The sequence below is a fragment of the Macrotis lagotis genome, chromosome X (genome assembly GCF_037893015.1).
Source record: "Macrotis lagotis isolate mMagLag1 chromosome X, bilby.v1.9.chrom.fasta, whole genome shotgun sequence".
Taxonomy (NCBI): domain Eukaryota; kingdom Metazoa; phylum Chordata; class Mammalia; order Peramelemorphia; family Peramelidae; genus Macrotis; species Macrotis lagotis.
Window position 1 is genome coordinate 94,645,159 of NC_133666.1, and position 22,547 is coordinate 94,667,705.

At 36.9% G+C, this 22,547-nt stretch overlaps 1 protein-coding gene across 4 annotated transcripts in view; it reads left to right on the top strand.

The window, feature by feature from the left end:
- MCC (MCC regulator of WNT signaling pathway) overlaps positions 1-22,547 on the top strand; it is a 219,108-nt gene that overhangs the window by 178,466 nt on the left and 18,095 nt on the right. For all 4 annotated transcript variants that reach the window (XM_074202759.1, XM_074202757.1, XM_074202758.1 and 1 more), the window contains one exon: positions 19,835-19,935. In XM_074202759.1, the coding sequence (XP_074058860.1) occupies positions 19,835-19,935 (101 nt within the window). The remainder of the gene's footprint in view (positions 1-19,834; positions 19,936-22,547) is intronic.

Consider the following 22,547-nt stretch of genomic DNA (forward strand, 5'->3'; position numbering starts at 1 on the left):
TCACTACATGAGTAAACTCCATTGAGAATTACCACATTAACTTAAGCTCAACATTTCTCAACCTTTTGCTCTCATTACAATAAAAACAATAATGACATATACATATACATATATACACATACACACATCCAAAATAGTCCCAATTTACATATATAATTGGAAAATTTCTATACATAAACTTGTTTAACTACTAGCCATCCTTAACATACAAATCATTACTTTCAGAGTTCTTTCAAATCATTAGAATAAGATGACTTTAAATTTCCCAAAATGTGGTACTAGTTCCCATATAATAAAATAGCAGTAAGAATACCACATCAGGGGCAGCTAGGTGGCGCAGTGGATAAAGCACCGGCCCTGGAGTCAGGAGTACCTGGGTTCAAATCCCCTCTCAGACACTTAATAATTACCTAGCTGTGTGCCCTTGGGCAAGCCACTTAATCCCATTTGCCTTGCAAAAACCTAAAAACAAAAAAAAAAAATACACCACATCAACTTCTAGATTGTACAAAACAGTCTTTTCCATTATTACATTATACATGAACCTACAGATCTATCCCAGAAGGGGTCATAATTTTTGATATTTCCGTTATTACCCCTTCAAAGCAATCACATGTTAATTCCAGGCTTTAACATTATGTATTCAAATACTTTACATATGCACAAGAGATAACCAAATATTGTAAATAGAATCTCTTTGCAGTTACAAAAGAATGTCATATAACTGATATATCACATAACTGATAAATATATCTTACTCATCAATAAGTTGCCTTACAGTAGGACACAATTGTTATTTGTTCAGTAATCCCTCAGAGCCCTCCACATCAGCTGTCTGCAGTTACCAAGAGAGAAATCCACATTCTTGACTTCTTTAAAATTAAAACATGCATCATTAATTTACATTAAATGTAAGATTCTTATTTAAACATCTTATTCTCCTTAAAACAAGAGCAAAATGTATATCCCACTATCATTATACTTTTGTCTTCCAGACCTCTTTACCCAAATCCTCCAAGAATCCAATCTCAAACATATGGTACATTTAAAACCCCAGTACAATTCTTATTTATGCTATAAATGCTAGCCACTGTAAATACATTTTCATATTTTAAAATAACATTTTAATAAGTAGATTTTACTTTTAGTTTTACATATATATATGCCCATTTTATATACATATATATTCCTTCCATAGACATGTGATAAGACAAAATTATTACACACTTTCTTCCTTTAAAAGGCCTTATGAGATTGTTGACAATGTATTGTCAATATCAATTTAATAGCAAAACAAGTCAGATCACAGAACTTAGTACAGTATTTCTCTTTCCCAAAAGAAATCAGTAAATATCCCTGCTAATATAATTGTATATTGTCCTCCTAGTAACACAATACCACTGTTCTTTAAATCAAGATAGTTTGAAATTCCAAACCAATTTAACAACCTAGGTTATTTAATTTTCTCCCATTCTGTACAAATTTATCAGAATGCAACAATACTAATTCCCTTCTTTTAAATCCTCAGTGTGCTTCCCCAAAACTTCTGGTTTTTAAATTTTGTTCCTTTGGCAATCACATAACACCTGTGGCAGGTGTCTCTTTCCCTCTAAGGCTAAGTCTGTTATTCTCCCCCCACTTTTTCCACAGGCAGGTGGCGCACTCCTCCCGCTAGATTCAAGTTTAGAGTTAAAGTAGAAAATCTTATAATTTCTCAATAAATCCTATAACTTCTCAATCTTAATCATTTCTCTCCAAATTTGCTCTTTTCCTTTCTAATCTTCCTTTTCTAAACTCATTATACCAGCTGTAAAATCAATAGGTTTGAGTATATGATGACTGAGGTCCCTTATAGCTGATCTATAAGGCTATCATTTCTACTGTTTTCAACCCCACTGTTTTCTCTTTAAGAGCCTCCCCCTCCTCTCTCCAGCTCCATCCACCAGCTACTGCTACTTTCTGCTCAGTGGGGTTGAGGCCAAGCTCCAAAAGGGAGATACTGGCACAGCAGATCTTGAAACCACACACAAAAAACACATAAACTTCCTCCCCCCTACCGCCATACTCACATTGGATCCAGTTGGTTGCTTTCTTCTGCCTTCCTGCCACCTGGCTACAGGCCTCGTGGCTCCTCAGCCTACCAGGTTCAGGCTCCAACTTTGCCCTTGGTGAGCTTTGGATTTGGGTAACTTCCTGAGAGGGACTCCAAATCGTGCCCGCCCCCCCCCCCCCCCTTTCAGGGCACACTATTATCCACTATTATCCTCTGGCCTTTCCTTCTTTGGAATCCTTCTCAGTCAGTCCAGGGCAGCTCCTTACCTTGGTTCTTACCCCTAGACATTTTAATCACTCTCTGCTCCATACCCTTATCTTCCCAGGAATCCTGAGATATTTCCCCCACAGAGAACACCAAGAAAGTAAGTTTGAAATCAAGCCTTTTGTGTGCATTATTTTCTTGTGTTTGATGGGAAAAGTATTGAAGAGGAGATTTAAATTAATGTCCCAGAATGTGTGCTCAAATTGTTATAAATGGCTCGTGATTACTTAGTCCAGAGGATTAAACTGGTTTTTTATTGACCTCTTAATAAAAAGGCACACCTCTCTCAAGGGGAGAAGGGGGCCCTGAAACCCCAGAATGCTAGATGTTATATGCACTTTCAAAGGCTTTGTTCCTGCCCCTTCAGGCCAATCACTGGCTGGGGTCACAAATCTAATTGATAATATTTGCCCCAGCCCCCCATAAAATTTCCTCACTTTGCTCATTATACTAATTATACATTGTACTAATAAGCAATTTGCACCTTCTCCAGGTGCAAAGGACAATAGCACAGACTTCCATTCAGCCTCTGCAAAGTTATTTCACCTTTTCCTTTTGTTTTAACTTTCTAATTCCTGTAAACAGGTTGGCATCTCTTGAGTTTCTACAAGACCAGATATCTGGCTTTTGTAATGTATTATCCTCACTGACATCTGTGAGATTCTGACAATACCCTTTCTCATTCTTGTGAAAGCAAAACACTTGATTCTTTTCCACATTATATAAATATTTTATTTGTTTTCCAATTACATTCAATGGTAGTTTCTACCAATCATTTTTTTTTTGTGAAGTTTTGAGTTTTATAATTTTTATCCCCCCCCCTCACCAATAGAAGGCAATCTGTTATAGGCTTTACATTTGCAGCCATGATAAGCATAGATTGAAATTCAACTTGTGAGAGAAGAATCAACTTCTAAAGGAAGAAAATATTAGAGTTGGCAAAATTCCTTAATATATAAGACAACTTTAAGAATTGAAAATAATAAGCTTTGGTCTCCATTTAAACTTCACTGTTCCTGCTCTGGATACAGATGGCATTCTCCATCACAAATCCCCTGAAATTTTCCCTGATTATTCCACTGATGGAATGAGCAAGTCCATCATAGTTGATCATGACCCCACTCTGTTGTTAGTGTGTATAATGCTCTGGTTCTGCGTATCTCACTCAGCATTAATTCACATAGGTCTTTCCAGGCTTTTCTGAAATTCCATCCCTCGGTAATTCTTATAGAACAATAGTACTCCATAACATTCATATACCATGACTTGTTCAACCATTCTCCAATTGATGAGTATCCCCCTTAATTTTCAATTCTTTGCCACTAAAAAAAGAACTGTTATAAATATTTTTGAACATTTGAGATTTTCCTGTATTTTACGATTTCTTTGTTTTGCTTGATCCTCAATCTTGTTTGATCCTGGAACTTTCTACTCTGTACTTAGCTAAAATGGAATTTTTCTTTCTCTCTCTCTTCCACCTGGATTTTTTGGAAATACAGAGAAATAGTGATTTATTTGGATTTATTTTTCATTCTATAACTTTATCGCAATTATTATTTTGTTTAATTTTAGTTGACTCTAGACTTTTCCATGTAAGCTACATCATCCACAGAAAATAATAATTTTGTTTCCTATTTGCCTGTGCATATTTCTCTAATTTCCTATTAGTATAGCTAACTTCTTGCATTCTGTCAGATAATAATGGAGATAATGTATTTCTTTGATATCTCATTATTGATAATGTCTGTTCTTGGTTTTTAAATGTGATTCCAAAAAAAAAAGGAAAGTGAAAGGTCAAAAGATGAACCTCAGTAAAAGGGAAAATGGCACTATAAATGGAAGTGAATGTAAAGCTGTTTATTGAAGGAAGGAATGGCAGGCTGGGTCTAAGCAGACTCCAGCAGCAGGTAGTGGGAAGAGCAAGTCTTTTTTTTTATGGTACTGGATATAGAAAGCAAAGGTATATGGTTTTTGTAGGGACTTGGAGCTCTTGGGGTCTCCATAGAGGTGAGATTGTACATTGTTTGAAGTTTCTGTGGAGGTTAGAATTCATGTCCTGAGTGGGGCTTTACTAGACAACAATTAAACTCAGGTCTAGATCCAACAGAAAGGTCCAGATTTTTTTTAGTGTTCTTAATATAAATGGATGTTATATTCTGTCAAAACCTTTTTCTTCACTATTTAGATGTGATGTATTTTTAAAATTATTACAATGGTTCATTAAATCTATAATTTTTGTAATATCAAATCAACCCTTCATTCCTGATATAAATCCAACTTGGTTATATAGAGTATCATCTTTGTGACATTTTGATGTGGCTTCATTGCTTAATATTTTTAATTCTTTATGCCATTTTTTATTTTTTAAATTCTCATTTTGTACAAATGGTTTTTTCACATTAATAAAATATTCTTGTTTAAGAGTAAACAAAATACCCCTCCCCCCATGAATATAGACTTGTATAGACTTGCTTGGGTGATAAAGTACAGGGGAGAGAAAAAAAAATTAAAATTTAAAAAAAAATAGTAATTGTAGGTATGGCCAGGTGGCACAATGGACGAAGCACCAGCCCTGGAGCCACGAGCACCCAAGTCCACATCCAATCCCATAGACCCAACAATCACCCAGCCGTGCGACATGCAAGCCACCTGATCCCCACTGCCCTGCAAAAAACCAAAAAGAAGAAAAAAAAAGACCCAAAATAAAATAAAATAGTAATCATAGTCGAGGTGGCTGGGTGGCAGACAGAGCATTGGCCCCTGAGCCAGGAGCACCCGGTCCAAATCCGGCCTCAGACACCCAAAAATCACCCTGCTATCAGCCCCAGGCAGGCCACCCAGCCCCATTTGCCCTGCACCCTCCCCCAAATAATAGTAATAAAAAATGTGCTTCAGTCTTTGTTCCAACACCAACAACTCTGTCATGGGTGGATCACATTCTTTATGGTAAGTCCATTACAAAAGTTACTTCCATATTTTTCCACCATTTGCCATTGCTGCTTGCAACTCCCCCTTTTCTTATTTCTCCACTGTCATGTACTATATTTTCTCTCTTCTTTCACTCTGACTCTGCTGTAGGGTAGCTGAGTAGGGTAGCACAACAGACAGATCCCTGGTCCTGGGGCCAAGAAGCCCTGAGCCCCCATACCACCCCTTGGGCCCAGAATCCACCTGGCCCTATGGTCCTGGACAGGCCTTCCAATCCCAGCCCCTTGCAAGAAGTAAAAAAGAAAATGTGTTATATCTGACCACTCTCCCCGATGGTCCATCCTCTCCTCCATCATTCACATCCCCACTCCTTCCCCCTGCTCCCCCCTCCTTCTTACTCCAGATGTCTACACCCCATTGAGTATATATAGTTTCTTCTCCTAGCCACCTCTGATGAGAGCAAAGGTTCCCTCATTCCCCCTTGCCTCCCCCTTCCATATCATTGCAATAGCTCACTGTAATAAAGAAAAAAACTTATTATATGAAATATCTTGGCCTATTCCCCCTCTCCTTTTTCTTTCTCCCATTACATTTCCCTTTTTTTCTATTGACTCCATTTTTATACCATATTTTATGTTCGAATTCAGCTTTTTCCTGTGCTTCAACTATAAAAGCTCCCTCTACCTGCTCTATTAACTGAGAAGGTTCACATGAATATTATCAGTGTCATTTTTCTATGCAGGAATACATGCAGTTCATCATCATTAAGTCCCTCATATTTTCCCCCTCTCCTCCAATCTCCATGCTTCACCTGAATCCTGTATCTGAAGATCAAACCTTCTGTTCAGCTCTGGCCATTCCAAAAGGAACATTTGAAATTCCCCTGGTTCATTGAAAGTCCATCTTTTTCCCTGGAAGAGGACATTCAGCCTTGCTGGGTAGTTGATTCTTGGCTGCATTCTAAGCTCTTTTGCCTTCCGGTATATTATATTCCAAACCCTACGAGCTTCCAATGTAGTTGCTGCTAAGTCCTGTGTGATCCTGACTGCAGCTCCACGATATTTGAACTGTGTCCTTCTGGCTGCTTGTAATATTTTCTCTTTGACTTGGGAGTTATGGAACTTGGCTATAATATTCCTAGGGGTTGGTTTTTTGGGATCTCTTTCTTGGGGGGATCGGTGGATTCTCTCCATTTCTATTTTGCCCTCTGCTTCTAGAATATCAGAGCAATTTTCCTGTAGTAATTCTTTGAAAATGATGTCAAGGCTCTTTTCCTGATCATGACTTTCAGGTATTCCAATAATTTTTAAATTATCTTTCCTAAGTCTATTTTCCATATAATTGTTTTTTCAATGAGATATTTCACATTTTCTTCTATTTTTCATTTTTTTGGTTTTGAAGTATTGATTCCTGATTTCTGGTAAATTCATCAATCTCCCTGAATTCTATTCTTTGTCTGAAGGATTTGTTCTCCTCAGAGAGTTTTCTTATCTCTTTTTCCATCTGGCCAATTTTGCTTTTTAAGGCATTCTTCTCCTCAATAACTTTTTTGAACTGTTTTATCCATTTGACCTAAGCTGGTTTTTAGCATGCTATTTTCTTCAGCAATTTTTTGGATTTCCTTGACTAAGCTGTTGACTTAATTTTCATGTTTTTCCTGCATCTCCTTTCTTTTCCCAGTTTTTCTTCCAACTCCCTCATTTGATTTTCAAAGTCTTTTTTGAGCTCTGTCATAGCGTGAGCCCAATTTCTGTTTTTCTTGGAGTCTTTAGATGCAGGAGCTTGTGTTTCCTCATCTTCAGACTGAGTATTTTGATCCTTCTTGGGCTCATTTGCAAAATATTTCTCAATAGTCTTCCTTTTGTTTCTTTGCTTGCTCATTTTCCCAGCCTGGGCCTGATTTTGGGGTTGCTCCCTGAGCTTTTGGGACACTCCCACAAGGGTCTCAATGTGTGAGGCTCTGTCCTCCCTCCTGGTCTGTGAATGACCTTAAGCGTTCCCCTCTGCCATGGGGCTGAGGTGGGGGGGGCCCTGCTGTTCTATGGTGGGGCCTAGACTGCGATCAGCATCTGAATGTGGTCAGAGCCCCAGAGTCCTGTTCCAGGGGCAGAGGACAGAGCTCAGCAGACTCTCTCTCTTCACTTCTCTCCCTCAGCTCAATGGGCTCATGCCCTGGAGGCTCCTGCTTACTGGCTCAGCCTGCTTTTGTTTCCCTGCTGAAAGACCAAGCTGCTTGCTGTGTGCCCTGAGGGCTGGGCTCCAAGTGCTCTCTCTGGCAGAGGTCCCCTGCTGTTTTTGTGCCTGGTGCTCCCGGGGGTGCAGTTCAGGAGACTTCCCAGCTGCTGTGAGCCGGGGCTTCCAGTGCCCTGGGGCTGCCTCCAGGAGGCTGAAGTTCTTTCCCTCTGGCGGGCCATGGGCAGGCCACCCCTCCGTCCAGGGGAGCAGAGTCTTTCTGCTCTTTTCCAGGTCACCTTGAGTAAGAGAACTGCCTCTCTGGGTCCCTCTGTGGCTTCTGTCTCTCGAAAGTTTAGTCAGAGTCCTTAGTTTCAAGTTTTATCAGAGAGCGCCTAAGACTGAACCCCTTCTTGTCCCCATCTTGGCTCCGGCCCTGTGCTATTTATTTTTAACTTTCCTTGGTCTAGGTATCAAAATGACTCTTGCATCATAAAAGGACATTGATAAGATTCTTTTTTGTTTCTATTTTGAAAATATTTTACATAATATATGGTGTCCCAAATAGCTTAAAAGCTTAAAACTGCACTAGGAATTTTAGGACACCCTGTATAGTATTTAATAATTTTTTGAACATTTGATATTGTTTTATTTTGTCTTGATTCCTTGCAAAGTCATCAGCTTCCTTTAGCTCCATTCTACTTTTGAAGGATTTGTTTTCCTCAGAGAGCTTTCTTATCTCCTTTTCCTTTTGACCAATTCTGCTTTTTTAAGGTATTTTTCTCTTCATTAACTTTGTGAACTGTTTTATTTATCTAAACTAGTTTTTAGTATGTTATTTTCTTCAGTAATTTTTTGGATTTCCTTGACTAAGGTGTTGGCTTAGTGTTCATGTTTTTCCTGCATCTCCCTCATTTCTCTTCCCAATTTTTCCTTGACCTCCCTTACTTGATTTTCAAAATCTTTTTTGAGCTCTGAAATAGCCTGAGATCAACTTCTATATTTCTTAGAGGCTTTAGATGCAGAAGCCGGAACTTTCTCATCTTCTGATTGTATATGTTTTGGTCTTCCATGGAACCAAAATAATTGTCTGTGATCAGGTTCCTTTATTTTTTCTGTTTATTCCTTTCCCCAGGATGTGCCTGATTTGGGGTGCTTCCCGAGCATTTGAGTATTATTGGGACACCCCCCCCCCCACCAGAGACCTCAGCATGTGAGGCTCTGATTGCTCTCCTGCCTGTGCTCTGGTCTGTGGATGGCAATAAGGTCTGAATATGGACTGCAACCAGGGTCTGAATATGGACAAAGCACAAGAGTCATCTCTTTAAGGCCAGAGGAGAGGCCTTGATAGTCTCCCTCCATCCCCTTACCTTCTGTGGACTGAACACTGTGGTTGCAGCTATCAGGCAGCTTGCTGTCAGGTGGCTCTGTGCACCTGCTTCGGTTTCCTGGAATCTGGGCTGTGATGAGGGCCACGCTGGTTCCCATTCACTCTGGCTGAGGTTTCCCCACTGATCTTCCAAGGTGTACCTGGTTTTCCCTGGGTTGCCAGGTCAAGAAACTGCTTCTGCTGCCAGGTTCCCAGGTGCCTAGGTGCCCAGCGGGCTGTTCTGGGAAGAGTGGAGCTCCTTTGCTCTGGTTTGATAATCCTAGTTGTGCTGCCACCCCTTCCACCCCTGTGGAACAGAGTTTTCCCATGATTTTCCAGGCTACCTTGGGCTTGAGAATTGCCTCACTGGATTTTTCTGTGGGTTCTGTCTCTTGAAAATTTAGACAGAACCTTAATTTTAAGGTTTTTGGAATATTTATGAGAGAGCTCCTAGGAAAGGCTATTCTCATGCTGCCATTATGGCTCTGCCCACCATTTTTTTTAATATTTGGTAGAATTTAATTACAAATCCAACTGGTTCCAGGGTTATTTTCTTTGGGAATTTGCATATAACTTGTTTGATTTCTTCTTATAGGATTGGGTTATCTAAAGTCTGCATTTTTTATTCTATTATAATAAGCATTTTATATTATTATCAAAGTTTATCCATTTCTCTCATTAACAATTTTTGATAGCTAAAATTTATTAATTTTTCTTATTTCATTTTTAATTGCTATCAGTTTTGCTTTTTAATGTTTGATGCTGGTAAATTTGATGTTCCTCTTAATCAAATTAGCTAATAATAGTTTGTGTTTTTGGCTTATTTCTTTCCTTAGAAAAATAAACATATCTTAGTTTTATTTATTAATTCAGTAGGTTTTTGCTTTTAATTCTTCTTTTCAAGATTTCAAATTTCAAATCATTTCTTTTTTAAAAATTATATGCCCAATTTATCAATTGTAGAAAGGCTTAAAAAGTAATTTGGTAAATAAATTAATCTTAAATGATTGGTGGACAAAAGAACAAATCAAAAAAACAAAGAAAAAGACAACAGAACATAATTCTGGCTTATATCTTTCCATGTAGCATGAGGGGGGAATAGCATTGAATTATGTTGTATCACTTTGCACAGGCCTGTCCGAGAATGACAGCCAGTGGGGAAGAGAGTAGCATGTAAATACAAAAGGGATAATGGTTTAGTTTTCTTTGTTTTAAATTCATTTTTAATTTATGTTATCCTAATAAGTTCCTTGGCTTCTTGGATCATGTCATGGAGATTGGGGAATTCCCTAGGATGTGAATGTCACAGAGTACTGTGCTACAGAAGTATTAGACTAGCAACTGAGGAAAAGAGAATGCAGGTATGGCATCAAAGATTATTTGGGGTACCCCTAGACCCAACACTAAGGAAACCTGAAATCCAACTGAGGACAGTTCTTTTTTTCCCCAGCTTTTAAGTGATCTCAAAAAGTTACTTGGGGCAGGGATTCAGGTGGATGAAAAGTGAATTCTTTGACATTGAAGGAAACTGAGATAGAGTTGAGGCCCAGCCCTCAAGTCATGTCAAAGGAGTCAAACTCAGAAGGTGATTGGTAGGGGGAAAAAGACTACAATTGCCAAAGACACCAGAAAGAAGGAAACTTATAAAAAAAGAAAAAGGCCTTAAATGTATATTAGTTAACAGACAGTAAAAAATCCTCTATATTATCTAAAGGAGAGCAAATATCTCTCAATAATGTTGAAAAGAAAACTGAGGTCTCTAAGAAAGTATATATCCCAGCAGGGTGTTCCTGAATGGTTTAAGACAGAAACAAGATTTTTGAAAACAAAAAATAATTGGTTGAATACAAAAACTCAAATCAATGGTTGCAAATCTTCACAAAAGGAAAAGGAGACTGGTTGGAAATACAAATACAGAAATAAAAGACAGTCTATATAAAGAGAAGTAAAAAGCAATATTTTTCATTTTTGTTTTTTGTTTTTAGGTTTTTGCAAGGCAAATAGGGTTAAGTGGCTTGCCTAAGACCACGCAGCTAGGTCATTATTAAGTGTCTGAGACGGGATTTGAACCCAGGTATTCCTGACTCCAGGGCCAGTGCTTTATCCACTACGCCACCTAGCCTCCCCTAAAAGCAATATTTTTCAAAGAAAACACAATCTCTATACTAGCAAAATATATTGATTTTTGGGGGCCGCTAGGTGGCTCAATGGATAGAGCATCAGCCCTGGAGTCAGGAGTACCTGAGTTCAAATGTGACCTCAGACACTTAATAATGACCTAGCTGTGTGGCCTTGAGCAAGCCACTTAACCCTATTTGCCTTGCAAAAACCTAACACACACACACACACACACACACACACACACACACACACACATATATATATATATATATATATATATATATATATGTTGATTTTGAAGATAAGATTCATAGAAAGAACTTAAGGCACTGATCTCCCTAAAAAAAAGGTTACAGTGGCAAGAAAAATGACTGTAATTTCTGAATACAGGCAAAAAGTTACAATGGGGAATTTGATAGTGCTGCCACAAAGATTAGGGTTCTTGGAAGTGAAAAACTAAGGACTAGCCCTAAAGGTATAAAAAAGCTCAGATTCTTTATTTCACAAGCCTGCAAAATTCATCACATTTCTTGTTTCACAGATTAAGCTTTTTCTGTGGAGATAGTAAGTTGCTTAAGGACAGACATCCCTGAGGCAAACAGTCATAAGAAGTGACTGGGCTTAGAATCAAGTGAATGAGTACAACCTGGAGCAAAATGTGCATCCAACTTTTATAGTCAGGTCCATTTCCAGCGCAGAGAAGAGTCAGGGGGTAAGCAGGTTAAAGGGGGACCCTACATCCTCTAAGTTAGTGGGATCAGGTACTCACTTTAATAGACTGAGAGGCAGAAGCTGGAGGAGGGGTAGAGGGAAGAGCTGAGGTTGCTCTTTTTCTTGGGGAATTCACATTTAATAGTGAGGTTACATTGAACAATTAAAGGGAATTTGCATATGATTAGGGTTTTTGTTGCAGAAGGAATCCTCAAATTTTCATACAAGCACAAATAATATTTTCTTAATAATAAAAAACTGGATATTTCTTCTTCAACAAAACTGGGAGGGGAGATGAAGGAGAGATTAAAGGAATCCTCAGAACACTTCCAGAGAAAAAATTTTATGCTGCAAACTCTCAGATACATAATGTTTTAATTTAATACTTCTAATTCTAAAACATTCTGCAAGTGACCAGGAGAAAAAAATTCAAAATTTAAAGGAAACAAAATTTAAATTATACAAGATTACGTTGCATTCACTATAAACTGAAGAAGGGGATGGAAAAATGTAAATACAGTGACATACCTTGCAGACAATAATATAATTTAGAAAGATAGCTTTTCAATAAGTGAAGAAGTATTGAAGAATTCCTTCAAAGGAACAAACTTTACAAAATTCATCCCAGGAATTTGAAATACAAGAAAGATTACAAACACACACAGCAGCAGCAGTAATTGTTTGCATCGCCATTTTCTGCAAGTAGGATTTAGGGCAAGATCTAGGCAATTGTATAAGGGGAAAAGGAATACTGAACCCTATAATGTTTATTTTATTATTTTTTCCTTAAAAAATAGGGCAATTTATTCTTTATCTTATAACTGACAAAAAAGAGTATAAAAAAAAAGCCCATTGCAATTCAATTAGAACTATTTAACTATGTCTTTAAATGTAAATCACTCGGTCTTTCCTTTAATGGCCAATAAAAGGCCCCCAACTTTGTTTCTCATTGTTTGGGTTTTGCTAATTTAAGAGTGAATGCAAATAGTAACTGTTTTCTATTCTGGCCTGAAACTGAGTCTTCCCTTCCCTGATAGGACCATCTTTTGTCTCAATTCTTTCACTTAGTCATTGATTGAGTAATGTCTCAGACAATCTGAGATCTGAGAAAGACTTTAATTTCATTCATTCATTCATTCATTCATTCATTCATTCATTCATTTATTTTTAGGTTTTTGCTAGGCAGTGGGGTTAAGTGGCTTGCCCAAGGCCACACAGCTAGATAATTATTAAGTGTCTGAGATCGAATTTGAACCCAGGTACTCCTGACTCCAAGGCTGGTGCTTTATCCACTGTGCCACCTAGCCTAATTTTAAAAGGCCAAGTTAGCCTTTAGCCAATGACTGTGAGGCTGATGATTTTGCCCCTCTCTGTCTTACTTTAACCTAATTTATTAACTTCAAATCAGGACCTTTATGATGTCACTGGTCATCTTTGAGTGTGAAAGATAAACAAGAGATATACATATAAAGCAATCAAGGAGTTACAGTTAATAAAACAAATTCACCTAAAGGGAAAAAAACCTTTTCAGAGAAATAAGAGGTTAACAACAAAACAAGAATAATAAAAAAACAGAGAATCCCTTAAGATATTGCTTTCTAAAAGTACATGAGGAGACAAAGGTAAATGAAAGCTGAAATCAATAGCAGAAAATGGAGGGAGGTCCATGATGATGAAAAAAATGGGGTGACCTCAGAGAAAGGGAGCTTTTTCTAAAGTGAAAAAACTCACAGATAGACCACCTGCCCCCTATAGTTAAAAAAAGCCAAATTTTCATTCAGTTTACTGCAAGGTTCACATGTTATTACAGAAAGTTAACAAGTTACTTTATATAACCCACTTGACAGCTAACAGTTCACAGATTAAGCTCTGGAGAAGGCAGCAAGATGGCAAGCTACTTAAATGACATGCTGATTCACAACAGTGTTTAAAGGAAAGAGGAGCTGTGTGGCCTTGGGCAAGCCACTTAACCCTGTTTGCCTTGCAAAAACCTTAAAAAAAAAAAGGAAAGAGGAAAGGAAACAGAAACAGCCAAGTTAGATCCATCTGGGTCCAGGTTGGAGCTGGAGCCATATTGTTAGTTACAAGGCAGAAAAGAGTTTGTCAAGTTAAAACTGAGGAGAAAGAAGTGGAGAGAAGAGAACAGAAGATTAACATAGTTCTAGCCTGCCACATGGCCAGAAGGCCACATGGGAAGTTTAGAGAGGGAGAGATTGAGAGATCTAGACAGTTTGCTTCTAGCAAGGAGAAAAACAAAATAAAGGAAGAAAGGAATGAAGTTGGTGGAAGTCTGCTCAAACATCTTACTAGTGAGCAGGAAATGTACTTGAGGAGCAATTTAGCACCTAGCTCCAGCTATTTGCCAATGCTGTGCCATAGGGGGTGGTCTTCAAGGAGTGACTAAGGCAGTACTCATTGTACATGTACTAAGCTTTTCCTAAGGAATGACCTTAGGAAATGAGGTAGAGAATAGAGGATGCCCTCCACAATATAGAAAAGCCTTAAGAGGTTATGCAGCATTGTCTCTGTTCCCTGCTTCAAACAGACCTGGAAAATTACAGACTAAATCTCACAACATTCCTACCTTCTGGTGAATCTGTTTATTATAGTACTAAACAGCAGAATGGAAGGGCACATAAATCAGAACGGAGGAGAATATATGTTGTTCAATAATCAAGTTAACAATGAAATGATTACTCCTGTAATTTTTCAATGAGGAGAAACTAACAAAAAGAAAAATGGGTGAGGTGAAAAGGGTAAAAAAAACAAGGTGAAAAAAGAGGTAAATCTCAATTTAGAGTTGGGAAGGGATCCTACTGCAGAATGTTTCTATGTAGAGATAGTCTATAGTAGAAAAGTAGGCTTTTATGATAGGTATTATATGAACAGATTTGGTGCTTAGACCATCATCCATGAACAGAATCTTGTTTCAAGAAAAGAATCGGTTTCTGGGGACAATTGACAACCAGAAGATTGGGAAGACATAATCCAAAGAGGTTTCATGGCAAATTCAGTAGAAATAACTGTAGGGAGGGCAAGAAGTAGTAATGAATTATATTATCAGAGTCATAGGAAAATTCTTACAATGGGGTAGTAATTTTATCATCATAACCTCTTACCAGAAAAGGTCTTTCTAAGAGTGAGACACAATAGAAAAAAGGAATTCAGGACAAGATGTACAAGGCAATATCATAGAAAAAAAAAGAACTGTGGAAGGGAATTAAAGAAAGAACTCTATACTGAAGAAGTCTAATTGTGAATATATTGGGGGTTTTTTGAGAGCATAGTTATAAAGTTGTAGGTTCTCTTCTCAAAAAATGCCTATTGTCTACTACTGAAATACATCAATTGTATCATGCTCTTCTTTTCCAGCTGCTTGACTGGCCATCAAATCACAGAATAATCACCTTCATTGCCAAACTGTTCCAACAGGCTTTCATTGGTTTTCTAAGTGTCACATGCCCTTTAATCTTTTAAGTTTTAATTGTTATTTTTAATTAACAAAAATCTATTTTGTCTCCTCAAATCTTATCCACTAAAAAAGAAGAAAAGATCTCTGGAACAACAAGAACTAAGCATTTTCTCAAGAATGTCTCAAAACTCTCCTACACAAGAACTATGAAGAGGTAAAGTAATTTTTGCCTTCTCTAGAAGAGATAGCAAGATTGTTACTCTAATGAAGTAACACAGAAACTAAAGAAGGAATAAACAAGTACCATTAGGTACCATAAATCAAGGAATAAAACTTACAGAAGCCAAAAAAAGAAAAAAAGCAAAGACAATGGATGAAAAAAGAAGGGAGAAAAATCTTAAAAAAAAAACAAACACAGGGGCAACTAGAGTACCGGCCCTGCAGACAGGATGACCAGAGTACAAATCTAGACTCAGACACCTAATAATTACCTAGCTGTATGACCTTGGGCAAGTCACCGCCCCCCAAAGCACAGAAATTGGGAAAAAAACAGCAAAAAAAAATTAAAGGAGAGAAAAGGGGAATTTTTAAAATTAATTGAAAGAAAAAAGAAAGAATTAGATACTGAGATGAAAGATAAAAGAATTACTAAATTAACTGGGCATAGGGGTGACAAACAGATGAGATTCAAGAGACTGAGGCTAGGGGAACTATGGAAACAGATTTGTCTTAAAGTGGATTAAAGCAAAAATAACTGAAGACATAAAGGCAAAAGAGAAAAAAGAATCCTAAATCAGAAAAATATTAGCATCAGCAAATGAGGAAAATATAACTTTATTCTAAAAATAAAGTCTTTTTTTTTTAACATCCCTGGAATTGCTCTTACCATTTCTTCCCCCACCTCTAAGTGTGTCATCCCATTTTACAAAGTGGTGTTCATCCTTTATTTTTCTAAGAAGACCAATGGCAAAGTGCAGCTAGGAGGTTCAGTGGATAAAGCACCGGCCTTGGAGTCAGGATGACCTAAGTTCAAAACGGACCTCAGACACTTAATAATTGCCTAGCTGTGTAACCTTGGGCAAGTCACTTAATCACATTGCTTTAAATAAATAAAATTTTAAAGAAAAAAACATGATATTATGAGATGGTGTCTTGATTTGTGTGTGAATTGAATTGAAATAAAGTGAGGCAGAGTTCTGCAAAGTCATCAGTCACAGTCACATCAGTCTTCATGCAGTTAATGACCTAGGCATCTTCAATGTCTGACTAAGCTCTCAACATCCTACAGAGTAGAGTTGCATATATACATATATATATGTGTGTGTATATATATATATATATATATATATATATATATATATATATATATATATATATATATATATGTATGTATGTATATAAACAAAGTGCTCTTTCACCCATTTTTCCTGCTTGGGGTACTTGGGGTACTTTTCTAACTTACTGACAAGTTTGAGGTCTACTGGACTTCTACTGGAACAGTTTTGCCAGGATATCATGCTTCACCTGCTACAGTTTCTTAGAGCCATAGTTGAACACTGAATGAGAGGTGGACACCAAAGATGGATGAGCAACTCTGAAAAGGGATTGGCAAGCATTCACACCAGAGATATTAGTCTTCCCTGAACATTTCAAAGACCTCAACAAAGATTTACATGAACCAAGCAGAGTGATATAAGTTGAGCCAAGAAAACAGTATACAAAATAACAACAGTGTAAATGGAAAGAGCAGCAACTATAAAATATTCAATTGTTGATGTTGTTAGATTTAGAGAAATGCAAATGAACCACACATTGCCAAAAAGAAAAGATGGGAAAACACCTCTGTCCCATGAAGCAACTATTAAAAACTACCTACTATCTAGGACTATTTTGTTCTAAATGCTAGCAACACAAATTGAAGAATAAGAACTCCTTTTCACAAAGAATGCACATTCTAGTTGTAGAGACCACACATTTATAGGGTTTCAGCTACAAGTCTGATAGGAAAGTCCCATGCAGCCACAAAGCATATCTCTTCTAAGATAACAAAAAAAACCTGAGAGATAAATTCATGGTTGCTGGCTCCTCTTGGCAACCAAGGATTTGGTGACTTGATGCCTTAATATACTTTCAGAAAAGAGGATGTTCACTTCATAATTGGTGAACAATTATTGGGGGGGGGGGGATCGTCTTCTCTTCCTGCTGAGAACATGACTTGGTCATGAAACTCAGCACCTCTAGCAATCTAGCCATCTATTTTTACCCAGACCACTTTGGTTGATTTTGAGTCACTCTCATCCTTTATAAATCTTTATAAATACTTCATAAATCTTTTTTCAGTTACTTGTCTTTACTTTTTTACATTTATTACCATATTTCTGCTTCAAATTGTCTTAGTTCTTGTATTTTCATTACTATTTTTTCTGGGTGAATTATTCTTGGTTGCAGGCCTATATCTTTTGCCTTTTTGAATAATTGTTGGACAAGTTTGCCAGTCCTCAATAAGCATGGCTGCTAAATCTTTTATGATGTTGACTCTGGTTCCTTACCTCCTTTCTTTATGGCTATTTGCAGTACTTGGAAGCTCTAGATTTTAACTATGACATTTCTAAGTGGTCTCATTTTGAATCCTGTTTCATGAGATAACTTCTACTTTCACTTCCCTCTCTGGTCTGTCCAATTTTCTTTAATAATTTGTTGAAGTATGTGCAAATGGGCAGTATTCTAAAAAAATTTTATTTTGTTGCCTTGGCAATTTGTCCCTTTCCCCTTCACTCCCCCCCCACACACACCTTTTTTCAATTGTGCTTACTCTTAGAAGTATCCATTATTGGAGGAGATAGAGAATATAAAAGTACTGCTCCATGTTACAGATTTTTCTTTATGTTTGATGTAAAACCATTTCTATCTCTGATTTCCCAGCATTTGTCATGAAATAATTTCTGATTCTATGACCTTCCACCCTTTTAGGTATCACTATTCCCCCTCCCCAATTTAGGAGTCCTCATATGCTGAGACAAGGTGCCATCTGTGGAGGCACAACATTCTCTCATAAGTTTCTCTGAGCAAAAACAAAAATTCTTGCAAATTACACACATGGTAAAGTCCCCAGCTCATCATTATGAAACACCTCTCTCCCTACAGGGGAGAATTCTTTTGTAGAACTCCTCTCACGACTAAATAAGCCGGGGGGGGGGGTGCCTTTCTTTCTGCCTACTGCAACCTCTAATATTGCCACCTTACCCATTTTCTCATATCTCCTTTGTCCTGAAACACTATAACAGTTATCATTGTCTGTTCATTATTTTATGTTTATTTGAATAGGGAATATGATACATTTCTTTCTTTCCTTCTTTCTTTTCCCTTTCAGGTCCCCTTCTCCATTCTTCAGTGAAGTTCCACAAAAGACAAAGTTTACTAGTAAAGTTTACTAGTTCATCCTGTGTCAGATTTATAACTGCTTTCACTTCTATTTCAATTCTGCTTTTATCTCTATTTCTTCTTGTATTTTAAGAAACTTCTTAATGATCTCAAAAATATTGTTTTTTTTCATCCTCAAAAGTGTTATACTTTTCTTTCCCTTTTTCTTGGATATAATTTAGCCACTTGTGATTGCCTTAGTTTTTCTATCTTGTCTTTGAAAAGTGAACAGTCTCATACTTGCTTTTTATTGAGTTTTCTTTGTAAAAATGTTTCAAATATCCCTTTTAGTGAATGTTCATTTTTCCTTTGATGATTAGGCTAAGGGTTGAAGGGATATTACCTTGGATTGTATCTTGAATTGCTTTGCTCTTTGGAACACATCCCATTTTCATCTGCTATTACTGGTGGGTGCAAAATAAGACTTCCTTATTCAAATTTTTTTCTTCATATTTTGAAATTTCTTTCCTAGTCATATTGTAAAACTTTCCATTACAATTTCAATAACACAGGGGCGGCAGTGGATAGAGCACCAGCCCTGGAGTCAGGAGTACCTGAGTTCAAATCTGGCCTCAGACACTTAATAATTACCTAACTGTGGTGGCCTTGGGCAAGCCACTTAACCCCATTTGCCTTGCAAAAACCTAAAAAAAAAATTACAATTAAATTTAATTAGTCTTGGAGTTTATAGCTTAGATTTTTTTCGTTTTTCCAGGGAGAATTTGTAGAGTCTTTTGATTAGGATTCTGTTCAGAAGTGAGGATCAATTTTCTTCGATTATTTCTTGTATTATGTTGTTCATGTTTTTGAGTTCTTCTGAAAGTTCTATGATCCTTAAGTTCACTCTAGGCATCCTGGCTTAAAAATCAGTATTTTTAAAATTAATTTCATCAAATATACTTTTGCTTTTGTCCCAACCTCCTCAACTCCAGCTGAGAAAGGAAAGCAAAACTACCCCTAAAAATTCTCAAGTAAACACATAAAACTATTAGACATGTTCAAAATACATGTGATATATTTATATTCATACATACATACATAAATATCTCAGGCTGCATCTTGAGTCCCTCACCTATCAGGAGATTGTTAGTATGTTTTCTCAAGAGTGCTTTGGAATTCTGGTTGGTCATATGAACTAGTTCCTAAGTCTTTCAAAGTTTATTGCCTTCAAAAAGATGTTTTTGTATAAATTATTTTGTTATATTTTAATTTGTTATATTGTGTTGCCTGATTCTATTTATTTCACTCTTCATTTCTCTTAATTTCTCTTCAGCATGATAAAGATGCATTTTTTGCTACTTCATTTGTTTGCTTTTATAGAGCAGGTTCAAGTTTCTAAGACTGTCCAAAAGTTATATTTAACAGCCAGTTGTGTTGTTTTCAGGAGTATATGGATGGAACTTCATCTGTGCTATCACTAACTGAGCTGAGGACAACATTCAGCGAAAGCGACTTGTCAGCAGAAGTTACCAATGCACTGCGACGGTAGGTAGCTCTTGGTGACTAGAATCAGATTTTATTTCATTTTATCAACTAATTGGCCAGATTTTTTGGATCATTGGGGCTCTCCTCATAGACAGGGTGGTACAGCTAGTACTTCCTTGACCATTTTGCTATTACCAATTTGTACTTTGAAAATTTCAATCTTTATGAAGAAGTTGAAAATAATGTTGAAAAAGCTTGAATCCATTTTGACCTTTCAGTAAGAAGAAAAGATGTACTGCTCTCAAATCTAAAGAATCTGAGCAGTTGAAGGTTGTTGCTGTGGAGTGATTCTCCTTTTTGTTCCAACCCCCTCTCTATTTTTTTCCTTTTATTCCAAGTTACCCTAGATAAAGAGTTTTTGTTGTTGCTACCAATTTCTGTGGCTATGTAATTAATAATTATAATTACTTTTTGAGAGAGAAAGAAGCCAGCTATATAACCTATTGATTTCCCTGCAAGGAGTAATTGCTTTATGTTGGAGAACAGGTTCAGAATCCACCGTTTTCAAGTGAGCCATTTAATTTTCTGTCCTATAAATCCTGATTTTTCAAATCTCCCAAATACCACAAGCCTTTTTTTGGTGGAGATGAAATAAGCACAAAATGCAGGTTCTATTGATTAGAGGAGTAGTCATTAAAGAGGCGTTATTTTTTTTCTGTTAAAGTGTGTATTGTAAGTAGACCATCTCCAATCAGCATGAATCTCTCATCAAAGAACCAGGAAATTCAAATCTAACAAACAAGATCCTATAGAACAAGAGAAAGAAACAAACTCATTGTCATTATACTATAACTGAAATAGATGCATTTAGAATATATGATAGGAAAGTGTGAGGACTAATTTTGTTTTTAGTTTTATCCTTTAATTTGTTTTTCACAAGATGAACAGGTTTAAGAAAAAATATATTAAATTACAACCAAGATAGAGTTTAATCCCTTTGTTTGCCTTGCAGATAATTTTAAAATCTAAGCTTAAAATTATCCACAGGAAAAAAGAAATAAAAGAAAAAGAAAGATTATACATAAAGCCATAAATTCCAAACCATTAACTATTTAAAAAATTTAACTGGGTAGATGTTGTTTTGACAGAAGAAATACTTCCCTTACAAACATTCAAATAAATCCCCTAAAAGTACATGCATTTACTTAACCCTTATATTTTATATTATTGTTATATTATGGCATAAAATGTATGGAATGTTTTATATATAATATAACATAATTTATTCATTCTCTCTCTAATCAATGAAAAACTATTACTTTTAAAAATAGTTTTCATAGGCAAGTGGCAAAGTAGATAGAGGGCCAGACCTGAAGTGAGGAAGATTCAAATTAGCCTCCAATAGTCATTAGCTGTATTAAGCTAAGCAAGTCACTTAAGCTATGTGTAGTTGCTGGCTTCTTGAGTTTGGTTCTGCCTATGAGGAATCATTATTCAGACTTGGGAAAGCAAGGGTGGAAAGAAAATAAAAAATTATTAAAAGAAGTTATAACACATAAGAAAATGATAGGTAAAGTCAAGAGTTTAAGGAAAAGCCATGGGGATTTGGCAGGTCAGCTGGCAGGCTCACTGAAGTTTGGAAAAGGGGGGGAAGGGGGGAGAGAGAGAAAACAGCAGGCAGCCATGAGGCTTGGGTTAATCAGGCCACATGATGAAGCCCATGGAGCTCTACATGCTTTAATGAAGAGCCAGAGGAAAGCCCATCCTTCCGGTTAGGAGGCCAGAAGCAAGAGAGCTCGAATGGGTGCTGCATACTGTTAAATACCCCTCCACTATAGGCTGGACAGAGGGTGGTCTTGGGGGTGTGGTCTTTTAACATGTCATTTCCTGCCTGCCAGTGTCCAGGCCCAAGTCAAAGTGGAAATGGAGGACAAGATACAAGTCAAGGGGAGACAGGATACAGTCAACAGTGTCTAAGAGAGGCAGAATCTCAAGAGTAGGAACCTCCACACATTTGCAAGATTTTGTTTCTGTTAGTTCACAATTCTCTACATTATTTGTACTTCTATTTCTCATCTATAAAAAAGATTACACCACCCATCTCCCAGGGTTGTCTGAGTTAAAAATGAAATAATATTCATAAACCTTAAGGTGTTATGTAAAATGTTAGCTATTACTCATTTCTAGTTTAGAAGCAATGTTGCCTAGTAGATAGAGAGCCAGTGTTGGATTCAGAAAAACCTGGACAAATTACTTAACTCAGACCATTCTCCAAGTCTGTAATTTGAAGATCTATTCATTGGAAGTTTCCTAGGCCAATGAACATAGATCCAAATCTATCCATGCCATCCCCATTAAAAAAGAAAAGAAAAAATTGCTGGGAGTTTGGTGAGTTTTGATCCCCAGAGATTAGAATTAGGACATTTTACAATCCATAATAAAAGATACTTAGGTAAGAATATAAATCATCAAATAAGTTAGGTTAGAAAATAATTACCAAAGAGCACAGGTAATGCTGTATTGAAAAAGCAGCATTAACTTTAAAATCAGATTACCAGGCTTTGTTACCTTAACTCATTGGGCCTCAGCTTCTTTATCTATAAAATTAATAATTGAAATTAGTAATTTCTAAACTCCCTAATTACACTTGGACCTCTGATATGCCCTATACT